This window comes from Halichoerus grypus, chromosome 7 (genome assembly GCF_964656455.1).
Source record: "Halichoerus grypus chromosome 7, mHalGry1.hap1.1, whole genome shotgun sequence".
Taxonomy (NCBI): Eukaryota; Metazoa; Chordata; class Mammalia; order Carnivora; family Phocidae; genus Halichoerus; species Halichoerus grypus.
In genome coordinates this window covers 9,952,006-9,975,685 of record NC_135718.1, presented here as the reverse complement: position 1 = coordinate 9,975,685, position 23,680 = coordinate 9,952,006, and the positions used below count along the sequence as shown (strand labels likewise).

Sequence of the window (23,680 nt, the reverse complement as noted above, 5' to 3'; positions counted from 1 at the left end):
TTTTGCTGTTTTTGCTTTATTCTTATTAGATCCTTCTATCCCTCTCCTGTGCTACTAGGCCAGTGGATTGTTCCATGTACTTCCAGAGTTTCTGCTGTGCTTTCATTAGGTCACCTTTGCTTATGATGAAATCCATTTGTTACTTGCTGACTCAAATCTCCCCAAGTGACCTAATGCTCTTGGTTTTCATTTTCTTCACAGGGCACTGAAAAGGTCTACTTTGAAGTAAAATGAAAATGTGTGCGAGGGGCACTATAATAACAACATTAAAACTCCTTTCTTGTCATTAAGTAAGCAAGCTAACCAGCAACCAAATCAGTTAAGGCAAAATTTTACCATCGATACATAGAACCTCTGAACAACAACAGAAGAATTCTCTCTTGTTCCAGGCCACTCCTCAGACTTTCCTGCGTTCTTCATCAGCTGACAGGTCTGACACAGAAACTGAGTTTTTGTCTTCATGTTGCTTAGCTACACGATTTATTCACAAGCCCCAAAACTTGAGACTTTCTAAAGTAAATTCCAGTTTTTTAAAAGTTTAAAATAAATCTCTAAGAACTCTTCCTATATCCCAACTGCTTCTTTCTAAGACTTGAACTTGTTACAGAACCTCTGACGGCAACAACACAAGAGGACAGAATCAGAGGCCTTTAATAGAACAGTGCAGCTCGGCCCTTTGAATCCAAACATGTTTCTGTTACATACTTTTAAAAAATCTCAACTATTCCTTGAAAAGGAAAACTTCAAAAAGTTGAACTTGAAACTTGAACTTCAAACTTGAATAACACAAGTTTGAACTGCATGGGTCCACGTACACACAGATTTTTTTTTTTTTTATAAATACAGTACAGGATTGTAAATGTATTTTCTCTTCCTTATGATTTTTTTTTAAAAGATTTTTTAATTTATTTATTTGACAGAGAGAGAGAGATAGGGAGAGAGGGAACACAAGCAGGGGGAGTGGGAGAAGCAGCAGCTTTCCCACTGAGCAGGGAGCCCGATGAGGGGCTGGATCCCAGGACCCTGGGATCATGACCTGAGCCGAAGGCAGACGCTTAACGACTGAGCCACCCAGGCGCCCCTTCCTTATGATTTTCTTAATATTTTTTCTAGCTGACTTTATTGTAAGAATAGACTACATAATACATATAAAAGAACAATTATGTGCTAACTGACCATTTATGTTATTGGTATGGCTTCTGGTCAACAGGAGGCTCTTATTAGTTAAGTTTTGGGGGAGTCAAAAGTTACATGCTGATTTTCAACTGCATGGAGGGGGTAGGTACTCCTAATTCCTGTTGTTTAAGGGTCAACTGTATTTTCAGAAGTGTGCAGTTAAGAAAGAAATGGCTGCAGTTTGTAGTGAAAACCAGGTCTATGGTCCCAAAATTAACTCTAGCACCACTGGCAAAATCAGAAAGTGCAAATAAACTAAACAGTCCCTTCTGATTTTCCTTGCTTTCTTCAATACAGTTTGAGTGCTTTAAGAAAACATGTTCGAAACTCCAGGTGTGTCTGGGTAGCTCAGTTGGTTAAGCGTCTGACCCTTCATTTCTGCTCAGGTCATGATCTCAGGGTTATGACATCGAGCCCTGTACTGGGCTCCGCACTGGGCTGGAGCCTGCTTACAATTCTCTCCCCCTCTCCTTGCCCCTCCCCACCTTTCTCTCTCTCTCTCCCTAAAAGAAAGAAAGGAAGGGAGGGAGGGAGGGAGGAAGAAACATATTCAAAACTCCTTATTTTTAAAATGACAATGTAACACAATAACTAATTAGCTGCATTTCAGAAGAGCCTTTGTTTTATCAAAAGATTAGCAATAATGGATTTAACAACAGTGTTTTCTTAGAAGACATTAAAAACATAGAGTCCAATTTATAATCACTAGATCCCATTCGACTTTTCTGAAAACATTATTTTATTTTATAGAACAAGGGTTATGCAAATTTAGTGAACTAGCTCAAATACACTTACTTACATTTAGTCAGTAGATCACTGCATCTAATCCCCCCGCCCCCCATACCCTCTAATTTCATCAACTTGAAAGGCATTTTTTTGGTTTAATTCACAGTTTTGAGGAGCTGCCTGGCATCACTTTAAGATGTGTATCCAAGCTCCCACGTGAACAATAATTTGCTTCAGACTGATAAGACCTACACAGACGGCAGGTGGAAAAAGGGCAGCTGAGAAAGTTCAAAGGGCACTAGTGTTGTTCCAGAGCTCTCCCGGGCACCTGCATCACAGGCTTCCATAAGCAGCTGTCACACGACAGATCTTCTTTATGAAGGGAACGTAACTTAGATCTGAATGTGACATGAGAACAGAGTTCCTGACACCAAGGCTCAGACCACTGCAGTAAACTGCTGTTGTCTGGTCAAAGAAATGATCTATGCAACTTAACATTAAGTAAGCAAAAAAGAAATTAAAAGAGGAAAACACAAATGGCATTTATTTAAATTTTCTCTAGTATACTCAAATCATGTTTAGAGTGAAATATTTTTTAGGGGCACCTGGGTGGCTCAGTCAGTTAAACAACCGACTCCTGGTTTCAGCTCAGGTCCTGATCTCATGGGTCGTGTGATTGAGCCCCATGCTGGGCTCTGAGCTCAGCGAGAGTCTGCTTGGATATTCTCTCCCTCTGCCCCTTTTCCCACTCATACTCACTCTCTCTCTCTCTCTCAAATAAATAAATCTTTTAAAAAATATATTTTTTAAAAGCATCTTTGAGGGGTACCTGGGTGGCTCAGTCAGTTAAGCGTTCAACTCTTGATTTTGGCTCAGGTCATGATCTCAGGGCTGTGAGATGGAGCCCCACATTGGGCTCTATGCTCAACGGGGAGTCTGCTTGAGATTCTCTCTCTCCCTCTCCCTCTCCTCCCCATATCTCTCTCAAATAAATCATAAATAAATAAATACATGGCATCTTTGACTACATAATAAAATCAATGGACATAGTATTTCGGTCCAGAGTTTGTCAAGGGATGGAAGCCTATAAGGTCACTTCTTTCTCAAAAGGCAGACACATCTGGAGAATCCAGACATTTGCTAGACAAAGATAGTTACAACAAACAAAACAAAAGTGAGTTATTTTAAAAATAAGGCATGCAATTGTATAGTTTGCTAAAATAGATGATAAACAATGAGATTATTGTATGATACCATAGAATACAATTTAGTTTCATTTTGGACAGTTTTCAGTTAACTATCTAGCTAGGAGCATAATCTTTGGCATACCTGATCAGTAAAGTTACAAATTTAGGCCGCAGTAAAATATAAAAATGTTAGAATCTTGATCAAGACAGTAAACCACTTATAAGAACATAAAGATCTGTGCTACAGTCCTCGGTCTAAATCTGTGGCAGTAGAGGACAGGAAAAGAACCAATTTGTCACTCGGCCGACAAACAAGTCACTTTTCTTATCCAAAGCCCATATATGCATGGATACACAGAATAAAACACAAAATGAAAACCATGTGCAAAACTGCTATCTTAGTTACTAATATCCCTGGAATTAAAAAACAGAAAGAGGCCTGTCAGCAACAGACCAGGAAAGCCTGGAAAGGTGGAACTGCTGTTAGAGAGAAACCAGTTCAAACCTGTACTACTTTTTCCTGCCTATAGCCTAGTTCTCGCCTCTAGCCAAAACTTTCCTCAGGCTTTTGATGAGTGGGCCCATTATTCCAAACAGGCAAATTTCATCAGACAGGCTCAAAATATCCCATCTAGAGCCCCCACCTGAAGCTATCTAGGTCAATCAAATATGGCCACTCGGGACAGTAACGTGGCTGTGTCGGGCACGTTCCTTGGTCCGACCTCAGCGTTCAGGGCCAGGGATCACTGGATGTACCCACCACATACAGACAATACCCACTGGTCAGCAAAGGACTCTCAATAACTACAACTGTGGGATGTCTACAGAGGAATTTAAAGAAGTCCTCCCAACGAAAGGTATACTCTAATATACCCGCCCATCCCAACCCCTTTCTACTACTAATCAGTTGTTTGCCTCATGAATACTGATTTAGAGCAACAGAGTCAGTGCGGGGATGAAATAAGATGATAAATGATAAGCATTTAACACAATGCACGGACCAACAAATATTAATCACAGCAATCGCTGCTACCACTACTACATCTAAATCAGAAGTGGCACAGAGTTGGAGTGAGAATCCGGGGCTTCCCCCCCTTCCTCATCTCTTAGTTCTAGAACAAATTCAAAACTACTAGAGTACGTCACATGAGTAAAGATGAGTATTGTTTAGCACTTTTGTTTCAGCTGTGTGTTTGTGAGAAATGTGGAAATGGGAACACAGTAGAAAATCCATTTCTTACAGTGGACCACATTCAAGCATTTGGAAAACACTCTCCTAAACTACTTGGCCTCGCCTGAAACTACAGTTTCAATCTTCTGATGTCAATAGTGAGAATGGGGAAGGTGGGTGAAAGAGCGCAGCATAGTGAAATCCAGCACAATTATGGTAAATGCTACAATGTTAATATGGTGCATATTACTTGGTGCTTCAGAATCATATACCTTACATTTATGTAATGCTTTCTAGTTTTTAAGCAGTGTGATCCTCACAAAAAAATCTTAAATGTTTGGAGGTCACAAAACATACTAGGATCCTTTCTCTGAGTGTTGAGTTTTATAAGTTCTTTATATATTTTGGACACTAAGTCTTTATCGGATATGTCATTTGCAAATATCTTCTCCCATTCCGTAGGTTGCCTACTAGTTTTGCTGACTGTTTCCTTCACTTGCAGAAGCTTTTTATTTTGATAAAGTCCCAACAGTTTATTCTTGCCTTTGTTTTCCTTGCCTCGGGAGGCATCTAGAAAGAAGCTGCTATGGCCAGTGTCAGAGAAGTTACTGCCTCTGTTCTCTTCTAGGATTTTTATGGTTTCAAGTCTCACATTTAGGTCTTTAATCCATTTTGAAATTATCTTTGTGTATGTTGGTGGGAATGCAAACTGGTGCAGCCACTCTGGAAAACAGTATAGAGGCTCCTCAAAAATAGAACTACCCTATGATCCAGCAATTGCACCACTAGGTATTTATCTAAAGAATACAAAAATACTAATTCAAAGGGATACATGCACCCTGATGTTTACAGCAGCATTATCTACAATAGTGAAATTGTGGAAACAGCCCAAGTGTCCATCAACTGATAAATGGATAAAGAAAATGTGGTGTATGGTAGATGTATCTACAATACACAGTACATCTGCCATGTGTACACACACACACACATACACACATACACACACACAATGCAATATTACAGTGGCCAATCTGTGGAAACAGTCCAAATGTCCATCAACTGATGAAGGGGTAAGTAAAATGTGTGTGTGTGCAGGCGCGTGCATGTATACATCTACCACACTGCAATACTACTCAGTCATCAAAAAGAATGAAATCTTATCATTTGCAATGACACAGATGGAGCTAGAGAGTATTATGCTAAGCAAAGTAAGTCAGGCAGAGAAAGACAAATACTATATGATTTCATTCATATGTGGAATTTAAGAAACAAAATAAACAAGCAAAGGGAAAAAAAGAGAGGCAAACCAAGAAACAGATTCTTAACTATAGACAACAAACTGACGTTACCAGAGGGAGGTGGGTGGGGGGAGATGGGTGAAGTAGGTGATGGGGATTAAGGAGGGCACTTGTGATGGGCACCGGGTGATGTATGGAAGTGTTGAATCACTATATTGTGTACCTGAAACTAATATAACACTGTATGTTAACTAATTGGAAATTTAAATAAAAACTTTAAAAAATTTAAAAAACCATACTAGGATTCTTAACTTTATGCAGTCTGAATTTCCCACTTCACAGATAATGAAACTGAGGCTGAGAACTTGTGACCTGCCTAAAGTCACAGAGCTAATGTGTGACAAAACGAGAGCCATTGTCTTTTTCTTTCTTTTTTTTTTTAAAGATTTTATTTATTTGACAGAGAGAGAGAGAGCGAGAGCAGGAACACAAGCAGGGGGAGTGGGAGAGGGAGAAGCAAGCTTCCCGTTGAGCAGGGAGCCCGATGCAGGGCTCGATCCCAGGACCCGGGGATCAGGGCCTGAGCCGAAGGCAGACGCTTAACGACTGAGCCACCCACGCGCCCCAAGCCATTGTCTTTCTATTTCTACTTTAAATATGTTACTTGGCATTCACACTCCAGTTACCTGCTATTCTACGGTAGTAGAATGGTTAAGTATTAAGTATAAAGTTAATAGACTGATTTTGGAAGCTGTTAATGAAAAAATCAGAAAATGCTATGAAAGATACTAAAAATTCAACTGAAAATAATATGACTCAACTCTTAATTTACGACAATGTAGTCAGTATGTAGATCAACATGACAATACTATCTGTTTAAAGATCTTTCTGCTGGTTAGGAATCAATGACATATCTTAAGACCTAAATGCAATGCACATGACAGTCAAGATACAACCTTCTGGGCTTAAGTAACGCAAACTGCAGTGAGCAGACCAAGAAATTAGCTGAGGAAACACTTGGTCATGGGCTATGGGTCCACCTCTTTGGGATACCGAGTCACTGAAACGGCACTGTATATAGGCTCCGGTGTGTCTTTCAGCCTGGAAAAACTGAATTAAGAAGGAAAATGTTTGAGAATAAATACTATGGTACTAATAATGGTGTGGAGGAATCCGAGCATATTTGCCATTTTTGGTACTTATAATGTTTGATTGAACTGGGTCCATTAGAATAATAAACAGATCACTCTCATGATTTCATCTGTCATCTTAACAATAAACATTCAATCTTCAGTCCACAAACGTGGCAAATCTCTCCACTGTTTAGGTCTCTGAAGAAAGCTTTGTAGTTCCCAGTCTTGCAGTAGTCTTGGTAAATATATATATCTAAGTACTGAATATTCTTTTATGCTACTGTAAGTAGATTTTTTTAAAAAAATTCATTTTCCAATTGTTTGTTGTTAGTATGTGAAAATACAACTGATTTTTCATCTGCAAAGAGTGAGAGTTTGACTTCTTCTTTGCCAATTTGGATGCCCTTTATTTCTTTTTGTTGTCTGATTGCTGTGGCTAGGACTTCTAACACTATGTTGAATAGCAGTGGTGATAGTGGTCATCCCTGCCGCGTTCCTGACCTTAGGGGGAAAGCTCTCAGTTTTTCCCCATTGAGAATGATACTCGCTGTGGGTTTTTCATAGATGGCTTTTATGATACTGAGGTATGTACCCTCTATCCCTATACTCTGAAGAGTTTTGATCAAGAAAGGATGCTGTACTTTGTCAAATGCTTTTTCTGCATCTATTGAGAGGATCATATGGTTCTTGTTCTTTCTTTTATTAATGTATTGTATCACATTGATTGATTTGCGGATGTTGAACCAACCTTGCAGCCCAGGGATAAATCCCACTTGGTCATGGTGAATAATCCTTTTAATGTACTGTTGGATCCTACTGGCTAGTATTTTGGTGAGAATTTTTGCAACCATGTTGATCAAGGATATTGGTCTGTAATTCTCCTTTTCGATGGGGTCTTTGTCTGGTTTGGGGATCAAGGTAATGGTGGTCTCATAAAACGAGTTTGGAAGTTTTCCTTTACAGATGATATGATACTTTATGTGGAAAACCCAAAAGACTCCACCCCAAAACTGCTAGAACTCATACAGGAATTCAGTAAAGTGGCAGGATATAAAATCAATGCACAAAAATCAGTGGCATTCCTATACACCAACAACAAGACAGAAGAAAGAGAAATTAAGGAGTCGATCCCATTTACAATTGCACCCAAAACCGTAAGATACCTAGGAACAAATCTAACCAAAGAGGCAAAGAATCTGTACTCAGAAAACTATAAAATACTCATGAAAGAAATTGAGGAAGACACAAAGAAATGGAAAAACATTCCATGCTCATGGATTGGAAGAACAAATATTGTGAAGATGTCAATGCTACCTAGAGCAATCTACACAGTCAAAGCAATCCCTATCAAAATACCATCAACTTTTTTCAAAGAAATGGAACAAATAATCCTAAAATTTGTATGGAACCAGAAAAGACCCCGAATAGCCAGAGGAATGTTGAAAAAGAAAAGCAAAGCTGGCAGCATCATAATTCCGGACTTCAAGCTCTACTACAAAGCTGTAATCATCAAGACAGTATGGTACTGGCACAAAAACAGACACATAGATCAATGGAACAGAACAGAGAGCCCAGAAATGGACTCTGAACTCTGTGGTCAACTAATCTTCGACAAAGCAGGAAAGAATGTCCAATAGAAAAAAGACAGTCTCTTCAACAAATGGTGCTGGGAAAATTGGACAGCCACATGCAGAAGAATGAAACTGGACCATTTCCTTACACCACTCACAAAAATAGACTCAAAATGGTTGAAAGACCTAAATGTGAGACAGGAGTCCATCAACATCCTAAAGGAGAACACAGGCAGCAACCTCTTTGATCTCAGCCACAGCAACTTCTTCCTAGAAACATCGCCAAAGGCAAGGGAAGCAAGGGCAAAATGAACTATTGGGACTTCATCAAGATAAAAAGCTTTTGCACGCAAAAGAAACAGTCAACAAAACCAAAAGACAACCGATAGAATGGGAGAAGATATTTGCAAATGATATATCAGATAAAGGGCTAGTATCCAAAATCTATAAAGAACTTCTTAAACTCAACACCCAAAGAACAAATGATCCAATCAAGAAATGGGCAGAAGACATGAACAGACATTTTTCCAAAGAAGACATCCAAATGGCCAAAAGACACATGAAAAAGTGCTCAACATCGCTCGGCATCAGGGAAATCCAAATCAAAACCTCAATGAGATACCACCTCACACCAGTCAGAATGGCTAAAATTAACAAGTCAGGAAACGACAGATGTTGGCGGGGATGCAGAGAAAGGGGAACCCTCCTACACTGTTGGTGGGAATGCGAGCTGGTGCAGCCACTCTGGAAAACAGTATGGAGGTTCCTCAAAAAGTTGAAAATAGAGCTACCATACGACCTAGCAATTGTACTACTGGGTATTTACCCCAAAGATACAAATGTAGGGATCCGAAGGGGTACATGCACCCCGATGTTTATAGCAGCAATGTCCACAATAGCCAAACTATGGAAAGAGCCAAGATGTCCATCGACAGAAGAATGGATAAAGAAGATGTGGTATATATATACAATGGAATATTACGCAGCCATCAAAAGGAACGAAATCTTGCCATTTGCAACGACGTGGATAGAACTGGAGGGTGTTATGACGAGCGAAATAAGTCCATTAGAGAAAGACATGTATCATATGACCTCACTGATATGAGGAATTCTTAATCTCAGGAAACAAACTGAGGGTTGCTGGAACGGTGGGGGGTGGGAGGGATGGGGTGGTTGGGTGATAGACATTGGAGAGGGTATGTGCTATGGTGAGTGCCGTGAATTGTGTAAGACTGTTGAATCATAGACCTGTACCTCTGAAACACATAATACGTTATATGTTAAAAAAAAAAAAAAAAGATAGCAGGAAGGGAAAAATGAAGGGGGGGAATCGGAGGGGGAGACGAACCATGAGAGACTATGAACTCTGAGAAACAAACTGAGGGTTCCAGAGGGGAGGGGTGTGGGGGGATGGGTTAGCCCGGTGATGGGTATTAAGGAGGGCACGTACTGCATGGAGCACTGGGTGTTATACGCAAACAATGAATCATGGAACACTACATCAAAAACTAATGATGTAATGTATGGTGATTAACATAACATAATAAAAAAATACAACTGATTTTTGTATATAAGCCTCACATCCTGCTACCTTGCTAAAATTTATTTACTAGTTCCAGTAGTTGATTAGTACACTTCTGAAAATTTTCTACGTAAACAAAAATTTATGTCTCCAACAGGAAATGCATAGTTAAATAACAGATTTAGACTTGTGACTTCCAAACTAAGTAAAAATTTAGGTTTGTTACATCTATAAATTTATTACATTTATATGAGTATTTTTATCAGACAACTGAATTAAGAGAGAAACTGAGTACATTACATTTATAAAAGAAGTTTAAAAATGTTGAAAGAAATTTAATTAGCATTTTATAAATGCAAACATTATTCAAAAGCACCTTAAAAAATGATTGCCAAAATGTGCAAAACTTGCACACTGAAAATAAGATTTATAATCTGAGTTTAAATGTCTAAAGAAGAAAAAAACGTTACTTTAATAGACTATCACTGTAATGAATAATAATTTCTAAAATTAAAGTGAACCTTGGCATTGCCTTTCGTGCAAACGAAAATCATGCTCACAGGCACCTAAAACTTACTATTCAACAGCTGATACCGGTAAACCCACAGATTTGAAAACTTAATATATAAATCTTTAAAAGCTGAGATTAACCAGTCTTCAAAAATTGCAAGTTGTCGTTTTTTAAGTGGGTTGTGAAATCAATATAGTGGGTCAAGACAGCTTTTCTTTTTTTTTTTTATAAAATAGTAAAGCAAATGGAGTGTATCACATCTAATGAGGATAAATACTATTTCATGAAACTCTGGTTTCAATTTCGTATCTATACAGATAGACACAATACTTGCGCGCATGTGTGTGTACAAGTGCTATGTACTAGGTGGAGATACAAATTGTATTTTTTCTGAGTTGTAGTTAAAATTGTGAAAAAAAGCAAACATAGATGCACTCAAGATCACTATCTATACAAAATGAGGTTTTTCTAAAACACAGTACTCTATTTATTCTCTATCACATACTGATGCACGGGAGGCACTTCATCCGATATTGACGTTATTGGGTTATTGGGGGCTAGCAGTCTTAGCATTATTTGGTAAATGAAAAGGGGCTTCATTTAGGGACATCAGCACTCTTACATCTAAATGGCACCAAGGAATGGAAATTTCTGGCAGGTCCATCTCTGCTACACAACGTGGTACCAAATGCGGCTGTCATCCTGGTTACTTCAGTCTTCTTTAACAAGCCAACCTTAATTCTACTTTAGCTCCCCAAACCCCAGGCCACAACTTGCCATGACTCTGAAACTGTAAAATCGGATACTCTTTCTTCTCTGGATGCCATTTCCTATCCTTGCGGCTGGTTCAGTCAGCCCGTCACCCTGGTTTTCAAAGACGACCTGTCCTGTGGCCCTTTCTATGACATTTTCCTCCATTTGTCCCACCTTAGGTTCCTTTCTAACTGAATTCAGATGCCACTACCGTATTTCAACCATTTCCTTGTCAACAGCCTTAAATTCTTGCCCTTTCACGGCAACAAACAGCCTGACAACAAGACAACTGTCTGCCTTCCCCAGGCTGCTGGAGAAGCATCCCATCTACACAATCACCCTAGCTGGTTTTTTTTTTTTTAAGTTTCATTTAAGTAATCTCTACCCCTCCTACATGGGACTCGAACTCACGACCCTGAGATCAAGAAGCACATGCTCTTCCAACAGAGCCAGCCCAGCACCCCTCACCCTCACTGATTTTGACAAGGACTGGCAATCGGCTCTGTCTCCCGTTCTTATCCTGCCACCACCCCCGTCACTAGTACCTACTTCAGATGCAAAACAAAAGGCATCAGATGAGAAAGCGTTCAACCTGCTGCCCCCACACCAATCTATTTAGCTTCACTTGCACTGAGCCTTTCCTCACCCTCTCCTTCAACAGACAAAGCGTCCTTACTATCTAAGGCTCATCTTCCCATCTGTGTGCTTGATTTTTCTTGTGCTTCACGCCAGAGACCCTGATACATTGATTTCCACCCCTCTTCTGTTGTCCCTAATCTTTCTCTGCCCTAACTCCCTTTGAAAATGCTTAAGTCTCTCTCAGTTTTGAAGGCCTTCTGTCATCAGATTTACCTTTCTCACTAGTGTCTTCAAAATTCACATTTGATTATGTCACCTTCTTAACTTGTACTTTGTTGTTTTTTTTCAAGATTTTATTTATTTACTTGAGAGAGAGTGACAGACAGAGAAGGGGCAGGGAGACGGGCAGGAGAGGGAGAAGCAGACTCCCTGCTGAGTGGGGAGCCCAACGTGGGGCGTGATCCCAGGACTCTGCGACTCTCTGAGCCAAAGGCAGACGCTTAACCGACTGAGCCACACAGGCACCCCTTCTACTCAGTTTTTAAGCCTTGACACTATTTCATTCTCCCCCGAGCTAAGACAGTTCTTGCTGAGATCCTCCAAAGGTGCTTCTCAAGCCCTGTCAGCAGAATCAGATGCTGCTACTGCCCCCCAGCTCTTGAACGTGCTTCTTGTAACTTCTGTGACCCTCCACTCTCTTCGCTTCTCCTGACCTCTTTGGTCTCTAATGGGGCTTTTCTTCATCTACTCAGTCATCTGTGGTGGGGTTCCTCAGGGTTCCCGCCTCGGACCACTGTTCTTCACTGCAAGCAACCGCACTCCCTCGTGAGGCTCCTGCGCACGCGCTAGTGCCTCCTTCCCAGGTCCTTCATCAGTGTCAGGTCTGTATGTCCAGCTGCCTCCGCGACACCACTGTTCATGTCTCCAAACACCCGCAACTCAGCATGTCCAAGCTGCACTCACCAGTCCTCTCCTTCTCCCCCAAATCAGCTCCCCCTTCCATGTTCCTCGTTTCAGAAATGAAGAGTCAGTGTAAACTCTGTTCGTGTCAGAATCTAAACAACTCTCTTGACAACTCTCTTCCTTCACCCTACAATTAACTGGCCAGTTCTGTGTACCCCAGCTCCTGAATATCCTTAGCATCTGTTCACTCCTGTCACAGTCCCAACTGTTACCACTCTAGTCCAGGCCACCATCATCCTTGCTTAGAGTACCATATGCAAAACCCTCCTAATTAGTCTTCTTACCGCCAGTCTTAACTGAGTCCTGGTCATTCTCCACATGTGGAGTAGAAATGACAGACCTGCTGATGTCACTCTGGTACTTAAAACCCTTTCCTGGCCTTCCAGTGTTTTCAAGAGAAACATCAGAAGTCCTTATAATGATTAGCAAAGTTCTTCACTAGCCAGCTGCATCTCCCCCACCTAGCCCAGCACGCCCGGCCTGCCCCCCTCACCAAACTCTAGCTGTGCTTCCTGCCCCCTTCTGAATATGCTCTTGCATTCCCCGAAGCTCTTGCATTCCCTCCCTTTACAAATTCTAACAGATCACTTCATCCGAGAAGCATTCCCTGCCCTCCCACACCCTGTCCAAAACTGGGCTGAGGACCCTCCCATGTGGACTAACTGCATCTTCTATCTCCTCCAATATGCCACTAACTACAATTCACTGAAACTGCTGGGGAACTGTCTGCATCCTCCACTAAGCTCCTGGAGGGCTGGGATGAGTAATTTACATCTCCATCATAAAGCATAATACTGGCTGGATAAATACTTGAATGAATGATTTTATGAATTCTTCACATTTTTTATTCTAATTCTTGGCTGGCTCCTCCAACTATTTCAAATTAAACTAGCTTATTTTTTTTTTCCCTGAAGTCCACTACTTTCTCATGTTTGTGGTCCTTACTCTATCTGCCCCAATGCAACAGACATGGTCAGCTGACACTAGGGACATGCCATCTCAGTACTTCTTCTACATTAGACACTGCTTGGGCATTGCCACTTATCCCCCAGGCCTTATCTGTGACTCACGCCATGACTACAGTGCACAGGTTCTGTGAAGGGTAGATGGGCAAGGTCTGTCTTGCTTCCTCCCTTTCAGATGCAGCAGCCTGATCCACTTGGACATGTGCAAATGCAAAATGCAGAGACATTAACACCCAGTGAGACCGTCATCAGCCAGGGGACAGTGAAAGCCAGGGGACACATACGTCTTCCTGTGGTTCTTCAGGCAGCCAATTCTGAGACATCCCTGACGGTTTCTCAAGGGACTGAACTCCAGTCATTGAAGTGCTGGTCTGCACCGTGCACACACACCATTGTTATCTTTTCCTCTTTCCTTCCCTAGTTCACTCTCTCCAGTCCCCACTCCTGCTCCCGGGAATGCAAGCCCATTTCAGGATCTGCTTCTGGAGGGAAAGCAGGCTAAGTGTCTCTTCGCATCAGAATTTTGACTCTTGTTTTCTTATTTTGATAGGGGTTAGTAAAGCAGGTAGCTTTACTTCTTTCCTGATTGTCAACATGTCTTTCCTATTTTCAGACAAATTTCATTTTATTATCAGTGAACACTCCACAGAAGCATGAACAAGTCAAGTCTTCCATAAATGATGTCTATTTCAAATGAATGGCAGCTAGGAAAATACATTTCTTACAAGAACAGGAATTCTACCCCAGTTTCCATGTTTATATTAAAAACATTTTGCTAGCATCACATAAAAGAACACTTATAAAATAAACAGACCTTCTCATACCTTCATTTTATAGCTTATTTTTCTGCCGAGAGACTGAATATTAACAGATAGAAAAGAGAATCTAAACAGTTTAAAAATACCTTTCAGACAAAGGCAGAGACTTCATTCTTATATTGAAGCTGGGTGTGAATGATATAAGAAACCTCTGGATTGTTATGTTTGTTTTTGGGTCAGTTCCTCCAATAGCTAGTAGACACTGTATTATGACTAGCAAATGATGCAGGTTCCAAAATGCAGCACCAAAATATAGCACCAACTATCCTTCAAGATTTTTTTTCAATTAAGCTAATGATTCATGTTCTGTTACTACAGAGGCACAAGTTAAATCAAGAATATTTACTGATAATTCACAAGATAGGAAAACGTTCAATTAATTGCACATTATTTAGGGCTGATGATAAGCTTGATTGACATTCTGGGATATGATCTTTTGCCCCTTCTTTCCTTATTTAATCTTTGATCATTCCATCAATTGTCAGAGATCATTCAATTTATTGGCTAAGCAAAGATTATAAATTCTCTACTTTTATCACATCAAAGTTTTTAAATTTTTAAAATTTGTTTAAAACCAGAATGTGCAGAAATCATCAATGCTTAGAGAATTTCAATGCTCTTTGGGTAGTAATAAATTTTACTTTCATTACAAGAAAGTATCCCTGTGAAAGAGTTACATGTCTTCTCAAAAATTTGTAAGGTACCTAGATCAGAGTATTAAAAGAATTCTATTGTTATCATATATCAATGATAGTAATCTTATTTTTATAAAAAAGCATGTGAAATCCACACCTTCCAGCTCCAATACATAAGTATATACTCCATTTATAATATATTTAATGCCTAGAATTAAGATGCCACAAAGCTTCCTAACAAATAAAAACAAGTCTTTTAAATACTATGTAGTTGCTCCAGGTATTATGGTGCACAGACTGAACTACACCTCCTCTATGTTAAGATTCACATTTTTACACATTCTGACATTTCTGAAACCCAGACGCATCTTACAACTGATGGAGTCATAGTCTAATTAGCAATATTTTTCCTGTCTTAATAGTACATCAAATAAAGGACTTAAAATTGATGATGGCTCACGTTCAACAGGACATCATTCATCCAGCACTTAGACAACAGATATGGGCTTTATTTTTATTCTTTACCTGACATTTTGGACAACCTCTTCATTATATAAAAAATGTCAGTTTTTTATTCAAACAAAGCAGCACTGCAAGATGCCACACAGTAGAGCCAGGCTGAACGAGCATTTTATAGACATGTTCTGAAGCATCATGATCGTTTCCAGCTTGCTGGATGGAATGATTTCAAAATGATTATTATGTATTACAGGATTAATTAAATTAAAAACTGGGTGATTATAAAAGGGAATTATTTACTTAAAAAATTTATTCCATAAGAAAAGAGAAAGGGATCAGAGAAGTATTTCTTGAACAGCTAAATGGAAACCTCAAATCTGCTTCAAACTTTTTCAGAACTATTTCAGTCTGCCTCCGGCCAGGGCTCTGACAATTTTCAGTCATTGGCTCACTGCTCATGCATGCCTTTTTGAGCAAAGATTGGCTGGTAGAAATTTGTAAAGCAGTATTTTTAAAATTTCTCTCATGTAAGACTGGCGTTAAGATACTCAAAAATGAGAACAGTAGTTGCAACTGTTGAAGTTTACCTCAGTAAGTCCGTTGCACATTTTTCAATAGAAAATACAAATACTAAAATGTTATAATACTTCAGTGGTATTCACAAATACCATAGGAAAGCCTTGTTTTCTTGCTCCTTACCGTCCTCATGAAAACACCATGTCAACTAGGGAAACCTAGTTTCTAATTTTTACAATAGGAGTCATATTAGTGCAGTGTATGTAGTGTAGCTTCATGTTAGTGCTACACTAACACCTGGATAAGAAACGATATCTTTGAAAAACAGGTTAAGTGGGAAAAGATAGAAATAACATAATGAAGTCATATTTTCATGTGGATAGAGAGTAAACTGAAAAATTAGAAGACTGTAACTTTTGGGGCGCCTGGGTGACTCAGACAGTTAAGCGTCTGCCTTCGGCTCAGGTCATGATCCCAGGGTCCTGGGATCAAGCCCCGCATCGGGCTCCCTGCTCAGTGGAGAGCCTCCTTCTCCCTCTGCCTGCCGCTTCCCCTGCTTGTGCTCGCTCTCTCTGACAAATAAAATCTTTAAAAAAAAAAAAAGACTGTAACTTTTTATATTTTCCACATCAAAACACATTCTCCAGAGTCACCAAATATAAAAGCCATATTTCCAAAGACACTGGTTCTCTCTCCACCTGGCTACACATCCCAGGACCACCATCTTCACTGGCAACAAAGAATATATGTTTACTAAGTATCCAACAATCAATATCAAAGTAGGTAGGTCAACCTCAAAGCCAGCTTAATTCTATACCTATAATAAAGAAAGACACTGTCTACTTAATTATAAGTTACCACTGCAGCACATTTTTAGGGGCCCTTGGAAGTTCTGGTAAATCTGCCTTCTCATTATGTATTATTTCCCAGTGATCAGGGTGACACTGTGGCTAAGGTATGCTCTTTTGAGGAACCATGAACACAGTATTCAGAAAGTGATACCAGACTTGGAGAAAACAGGGGAGCAAATACAGGTCAGAGCTCTTTCTGAACCTGATTATTTCGCACACGGTCAGAGTGGGACCTGCTTTTTCCATGGGCACATGGGACAGAGACTACAAAAATATAGAAAAATGCCAGGGAACCATGCCGGCAAGAAAGAATGGAGTAAAGAGACAGATGAAACAACATAAAATAACAGACTGGAGCCTTGGAACTTCAGGGGATCAAACCAGAAGAAAGCTCCTTACACTTGGATTTTCATTAACTGGCTGGGAAGAGGTAAAATGTCCTAGAAATTCTCTAACCTGCGTAAATGCATAAAGCACTAAGATAAAATTAGATGCCATTATTTTTACGGTAAATTTAAACTCAATATCCTTACTAATATTATGACTTAAAACAAATTAGAAAATTTCTTACAAACATTTCAAAGTATGTACAGAAAAGAGGGAGTGAAATCTAGACTACTCTGTGGTAAAAATGACTATATTGCTGTAATTATCAGTAGAGACAGAATAAAGACCATTCTAATTAGCTCCTTTGAAGTCAATACTAAAAACAGCTACTTATAAAAATGAGAGAGCAGGGGCACCTGGGTGGCTCAGTTGGTTAAGCAGCTGCCTTCGGCTCAGGTCATGATCCCAGGGTCCCCGGGATCGAGCCCCGCATCGGGGTCCCTGCTCGGCGGGGAGCCTGCTTCTCCCTCTCCCTCTGCCTGCCTCTCTGCCTACTTGTTCTCTCTCTCTATCTCTCTGTCAAATAAATAAATAAAATCTTTAAAAAAAAAAAAAATGAGAGAATAATATTTGAACTAAAATTATTTTAAATCTCTGATTAAAAACAAGTATTTGCTGGTATTTTTCCCAATAAATGATATCTGAGGGGGTCAATGATGAAAAATTCCATCATGTTCTGAGGATCAACTGAGGTCACCCAGGAGGAACCATAGGATGATACTTGAAAATACTATATGCTCGGTGAAGTTGTCATTTGTTATAAATCTGGAAGCAAACTACTACTACCAACAATAAATAGTACACCTGTACAACATTAAGAGTCAAATCAAATCGTAATTTATCATGGTTCTAAAACCAACTCCAAAACATCTGGTTTACTCCGTCAATGCCGTCTGTAAATATCTGTGTTGGACACAGCCTATCACCCAATTACTGGCATTTGTCCGCTGAAACCCCAGATCAGTGGTCAAGTAGTTTTTTACCTTACTAAAAGGAAGAAGCAACACAGAGCATTCAGTAAAAACAATAACAGAAGTGTGAAGGATGACTCCTGCTCTGTTTTTTTAAAAATGTACACAGACGTATGCAGAGAAAAAAGCATCAGACGGAGAGCATAAAAACACTGACAGTGATTACTGCTGTACAGAGAGATGAGAGGGTCATTTCAATTTCTGCTTACCAGTGGTTTTATGCATTTGGATAAATCTACTACTATTCGCAGTAAACATTTTTAAAAGATAATTTAAAACAAGAAAAGCAAAATGTAACTGTGATGAAGAATTTTTGAATTCTATACATATCCAACTATCAATTTAATAAGCAATCTAACAGATTTTTACTTAAAAATCAAGTGAGAACCTTCTAAAATCCTTTCTTTAGAGTCAGCAGAGGTCCTGAATTCAAAAACAAAAGACCAATTCGTGAACAAAGGGATGTCTTTAGAATTTTTCAAGTGGCTTCTGTTTGTCAGCCCCTCCCTCCCCCCCACCATACATTAAAGCAGTAAATACAACAGGTTTTTATCATTCTGCAGACTTCCTAGTTAAGTAAATAACCATATAACCCAAACCTCCAAAATGTGGGAGGTGGGGGAGGGGGAGGTCAAGGGCAGGGAGGAATAGGATTTCCAGAGGCTTACATCAATTCAGGATAGAGGGAAATGTAATTTTTCTTACAAGTGGCCCCGATGCCCCTTGTAGCCAAGCTCTGTTTTACAGGGACCTGTGGTGATCAGTTGTGCCTTCTGCACAGCAATTTAACTACTGAAAAGCTGGGAGGAGAAACAAGATTTAGTGGGGGAAAAAAGCACCATGCCGACTAACAATGGGGTCCATATTAAGCTCTGTATTTTGTTTGGGTCACGTAAGAGTAAAACTGGCCCAAGAGAAGAGAATAGTTTCTCACAGATTGCCATTTAAATCTCAAATGACCATGTTTCACAGCATGCTCAATACACTCCAGCATGTAACTGCATTTTAATTTCCTAAAACCACAGGATAGAAGTCTGATTTCAAATAGTGTCTGGACTGTGATATTCAATACTGATAAAACTGTATGATGTTCTCTTGAAAGTTGCAAAGATTCAGCATACGGAAAAGGATCTTCCTTTTCTTTGAAGCACTATTCTTGGAGAAATTTACTCCTCTGACTTTTGTAAATGAATTCTAAACGATGAATATTAAGAGCTAAGGCTTGTGCCGTAAGAGAGGTAATTTAATAGGTTACAGGAGGAGAGCATGCTACATACTCCTCACTCACCACGGGGTCACACCATCGAAACGAGACTTCAAATTTTGCCATGAAATGCTCATTTATACTTACTTTGGAAAATAAATTTAGAACCTATTAACATGAATGAATCTTTACTTGAATGTCCATTCGGTGCATGGAAAGTATTCAGTTACCTTTTCAACTTTATAGAACAGGGAGAGCCTGTGATGGCCTTAATTTCCAGGTATTATATAAAAGAAGGAAACTTTAAAACAGATCAAAAAGGAAAGAAAAAGGGGAAGGTGAAACTGTGTCTTAAGTTTGGGAGTCAGAAACCAACTCATGATCATATTATTTAGTTGGAAGGAACTTACAAATTTTTGTATATGAACATGAAATGATGCAGTGAAGATGGTTAGCAGTTTTCACCATAAGGGAATGGCTCTGAGCCACCCTGGAGAAAATTTGCTAAAAGGGGAAAAAAATATTTTTTGAAGGGACAGTGGATTAAGTATATGCTTTCCTCTAAACTACTTATTATTGCTTTTCCTTTTGAGCCTGACTCAAACCCTAGTTGACAAATTCAATAGGTCTGTTTTTAAGCAACACGTCTGTTTGATCAGTCAGGTGTAATTTTACTTAGAAACAAAGAATGGAATCCTGAAGGTGCAAGAACTATAAAGCCATGGTTGCTCTATGAACCTAAATATCTAGGAAACCTGGGGGTGACCTTGGGGTGCCTGGCCTAGGAGTTAGGTGGGTCCCAAGGCCACATCTTCATCAGATTCTAAGCTATCACCATGTGTAAGAAGTGCCCCCTCTTGATTTCATAACAGCTTTTCAAGGAGATACCAAAATACAATGGAACATGAGCCAATTTTTTTGTAAGAAAAAACCTGACTTATGGGGGGAAAATGCACATCCTAGAACAGAAGAAAATACTGCATTTCTTTTCTTGTCCCTTTTGTCTTCCTATTTGATTTTTCCATTTACTCCCTTCCCCTCCCCTGGCCTTTCCACTTCTCTTTTCTGATTTTTTTTCCAAGCTTAGACCATAGATGACTAGATAAAAAATATTTTAATCTTAATTGCACATCAGGCATCTCCTCTGGTGGGCTGGGAGGAGTCATAACTCAGTGAAGCACACAGGGGAACACCCAGGAACTTCAGTCTGAGGAAAAACACGCAGGGGAACTTGATGCAACCCATCACGAGAGCATCACAACTCACACGTGATGAACAAAGCCGCAGCAGAACGCAGGCAGGGTGAGGAGGGCTGTGTAGAGGGAGACTGCTGTAAACTGAGGGGGGGGGTCTAGACAAAAGGGAGGTGAGTAGAATTACACATTGTTTTGGAGACAAGAATCAGACCAAATAAAGGCAGATGCAGACGAAAGCCTGTGGTACAGTATAGGTGATCCAGTGTGCTAATTTGCCTAGCAACCACCAACTCAGCAATAATACAGGACTATTCTCAGCATGTTTGTCTTACTTTAATCCTCATTACAGCTCAATAAGGTAGGTTCTATTATTATCTTAATTTTGAAGGCCAGGAAGATGATGAAATTGCCTAAGGGCCACAATTTACAGGCTGATGATGGAGCCAGGATGCAAATGCAGGAAGTCTGACCCCGGGGCTATACTTTTACAGTCTGTGCCTACTACTAGTGCACAGAGTATCCAAATGGGGAATACTAAGGAGATCAAATAGGGCTAGGGCTCTACTGCGTAGGAGGTGGAAGAAGGGACAAAAAAGGAGAAGCACCAGAGATGTATGAAGAAAGTCAACAAAGTATTCTCACACACACACACACGAAGAATAAGAAAGCATTTTCACAAAACCCATCCCAGCCTGTTGGCCCTCAGGAAACCATTCCTCAACTTTATTTAGTCCAACTGGTCAGTATTTCTATCTTCTTTACCTTAGCTAAACAATCTAGTGAGCAACTTTTTTTATGCACTGTGATAGTTGTAAAAAGAAATGGAAAGTGGTATCAGCCCTCAAAGCATATAACAATAGTAACAGAAGAAGATGGGTTAGCAAGGAGCAGAAGCACAGGAGGTTTCTGCATTTATTTCCCAAAGTGCGAGTGCTGTATCCGTGCACACATGTTATCTCCCTGTCCCAAAAGCTTACACACACACACAAGCACACACTCATGCACATTCTACAATAGATAAAAAGCTACCTGGACCCTATGAAGAGCCAAAACCACATACATGGAACCTAAAAACACTGTCAACGATTTCTGGCAGAGCTCTGCTCCGAACATACCTGCTTCTGGATCCTGGTTGAAACGGCAGTACTTGGAGTTATCAAGCGAAGACAGGCATTGCTCAATGGGCACCCAAACATATGTCTCAGGACACAACAAATCAGAAGGTCTATACTGACCCTAAAGAGAAGTGAAGGAAAAAAAAAAACACAGGCATTACAAACACAGTAACTTCCTGGTTACAAGGCTCCAGAGTTCCAGGAAAGGTTTTAATCACCAATTTAAACAAAGTCAACCAGAAACAGCTTTCTTGTAAATACTAAGCGACTCTAGGAACTGCTTCCCCATCCCAAGAATGCACACTTGATTCAAAAGCTCTCTAAAAGTAATGCATCACTATTTGTGACGCCTGTACTGATCTGGAAGATTCGGGTTTCTACTTTCTTTTTGAAGAAATATTTAATATATGATTCTTGCTGAGCTGATTGCAGAGAATACCCAGTTTTGAAATCAAAGTGAAATGTCTTTCCACGCATGACAGCATTACAATTTACATCTGGAGCAAACTTCTTTTCCAAAATGGAATTTCAGGATGTTTTCATTTGTAGACTCAGTTGATAATACTCATTCCATGCTAATGTATTAAAAAGTACTGTTTTGTCAAGAAACTTTCATGAACAATCTAAACTGGTAAATGTAAATTAAGAGAAGTTTAAAAAACATTACAGAAATTTTAGGTAAACTTCTATGATAAAAATCCTCTCAAGTTTCTTCAAAAATGCCATTTAGCAAAAATGATTTATATATTTATAACCCAATCATATACTCCAAATCTAAAACAAAGACTATACACTAGATGCTGAAGAAAAAAATCATTTGCCTACAGGTAATCTGGTAGACAATCAACAGGGGATGGCACAAATTACATGAAATCATTCAGTGAAAATTTTCAGAAGCATCAAAGTTAATTAAAATTCCAAATATCTCTTCTCTAAATTTTTGAAATTCAAAATTCATTATGGAGGTTAAAATCCAGTAGTGTTTTTCAACTCTGTTTAGTACAACCCATAGTAAGAAATACACTTTACATCACAACCTAGCAAACATATATGCAAATAAAGAACTAGAAACAAACCTTTTACATAGAATGCTTACCCATGTTATGTAATCTTTTATTTCCTATCCTACTCCATTTCATTTTTCAATGATGCTCTTGAACCATAAATACTGCTTTTACAAACAGCAAGTGGGTCACAACCTCAGAGTTTGAAAAACACGTTCTAGCACGAAACCCTTTACAAAGAATACTGCTGTTACAGACCAAGCACTGTTACATACCTTTTTATCAGACAGGCACTCTAACCTGCCTGCTATGTGCAGGTCACTATATGAAGCCCCACTCAGACACACAAGGAACACCACACCCTCCCAGCACTCGAAGCATCCAGAAGTCCACAAGGGAACGGCGGAGAGCGTAACTGAAGAAAGTATATGCGAACCAGCTCCTGCCGGAGAGGCTGGGAGAGAGGTCAAGGGGGATGGGGAGTTTTACTGGGGATTTAACAGATGACTGGAGTTAAGTCTAGGGCAGGATGAAAAGGAATGAGAATAATCTAGATGAAGGGAACAAGATAAACGAGGACACAGAGTGGGGCCTGGTATGAGGTCACCCCAAGGAACAGGAAATAGGGTACCGCAGAAATGGAAAGGTAGGTTGGGACAGATTCCGTGAGGCCTCAAAATCCATGTTCCGGGCTATATTCTAGATGAAATGGGAATGCTTGCCGGCTAAGAGAGAGAGCATGACTAGAGGGAGACTAGAACTCAGGTGCCTGATCCTGACCTGCCCAGACCGTTCACGGCATTGCTGACACCTGGCGACCCTGGAGCAGGAAAGGCCGTCCGTAAGGGCAGCTCCAGGTGGTCCACGTACTCATCCAACATGAAAATTCCTAACACAGGATTCTTTAGAGATGAATTCATAATTAGTAGGTGCAACAAAGCCTGAAAAGCAATGTCATTCTACCCATTAATTCAGAAACTGTTTTACTGGTGGAAAGTGGCAGCATGATGTGATGCTGACCATGTTGAC

At 39.8% G+C, this 23,680-nt stretch overlaps 1 protein-coding gene across 7 annotated transcripts in view; it reads right to left on the bottom strand.

The window, feature by feature from the left end:
- ATE1 (arginyltransferase 1) overlaps positions 1-23,680 on the bottom strand; it is a 167,561-nt gene that overhangs the window by 27,508 nt on the left and 116,373 nt on the right. For all 7 annotated transcript variants that reach the window (XM_078077054.1, XM_078077049.1, XM_078077048.1 and 4 more), the window contains one exon: positions 21,648-21,768. In XM_078077054.1, coding sequence (XP_077933180.1) covers positions 21,648-21,768 — 121 coding nt within the window. The remainder of the gene's footprint in view (positions 1-21,647; positions 21,769-23,680) is intronic.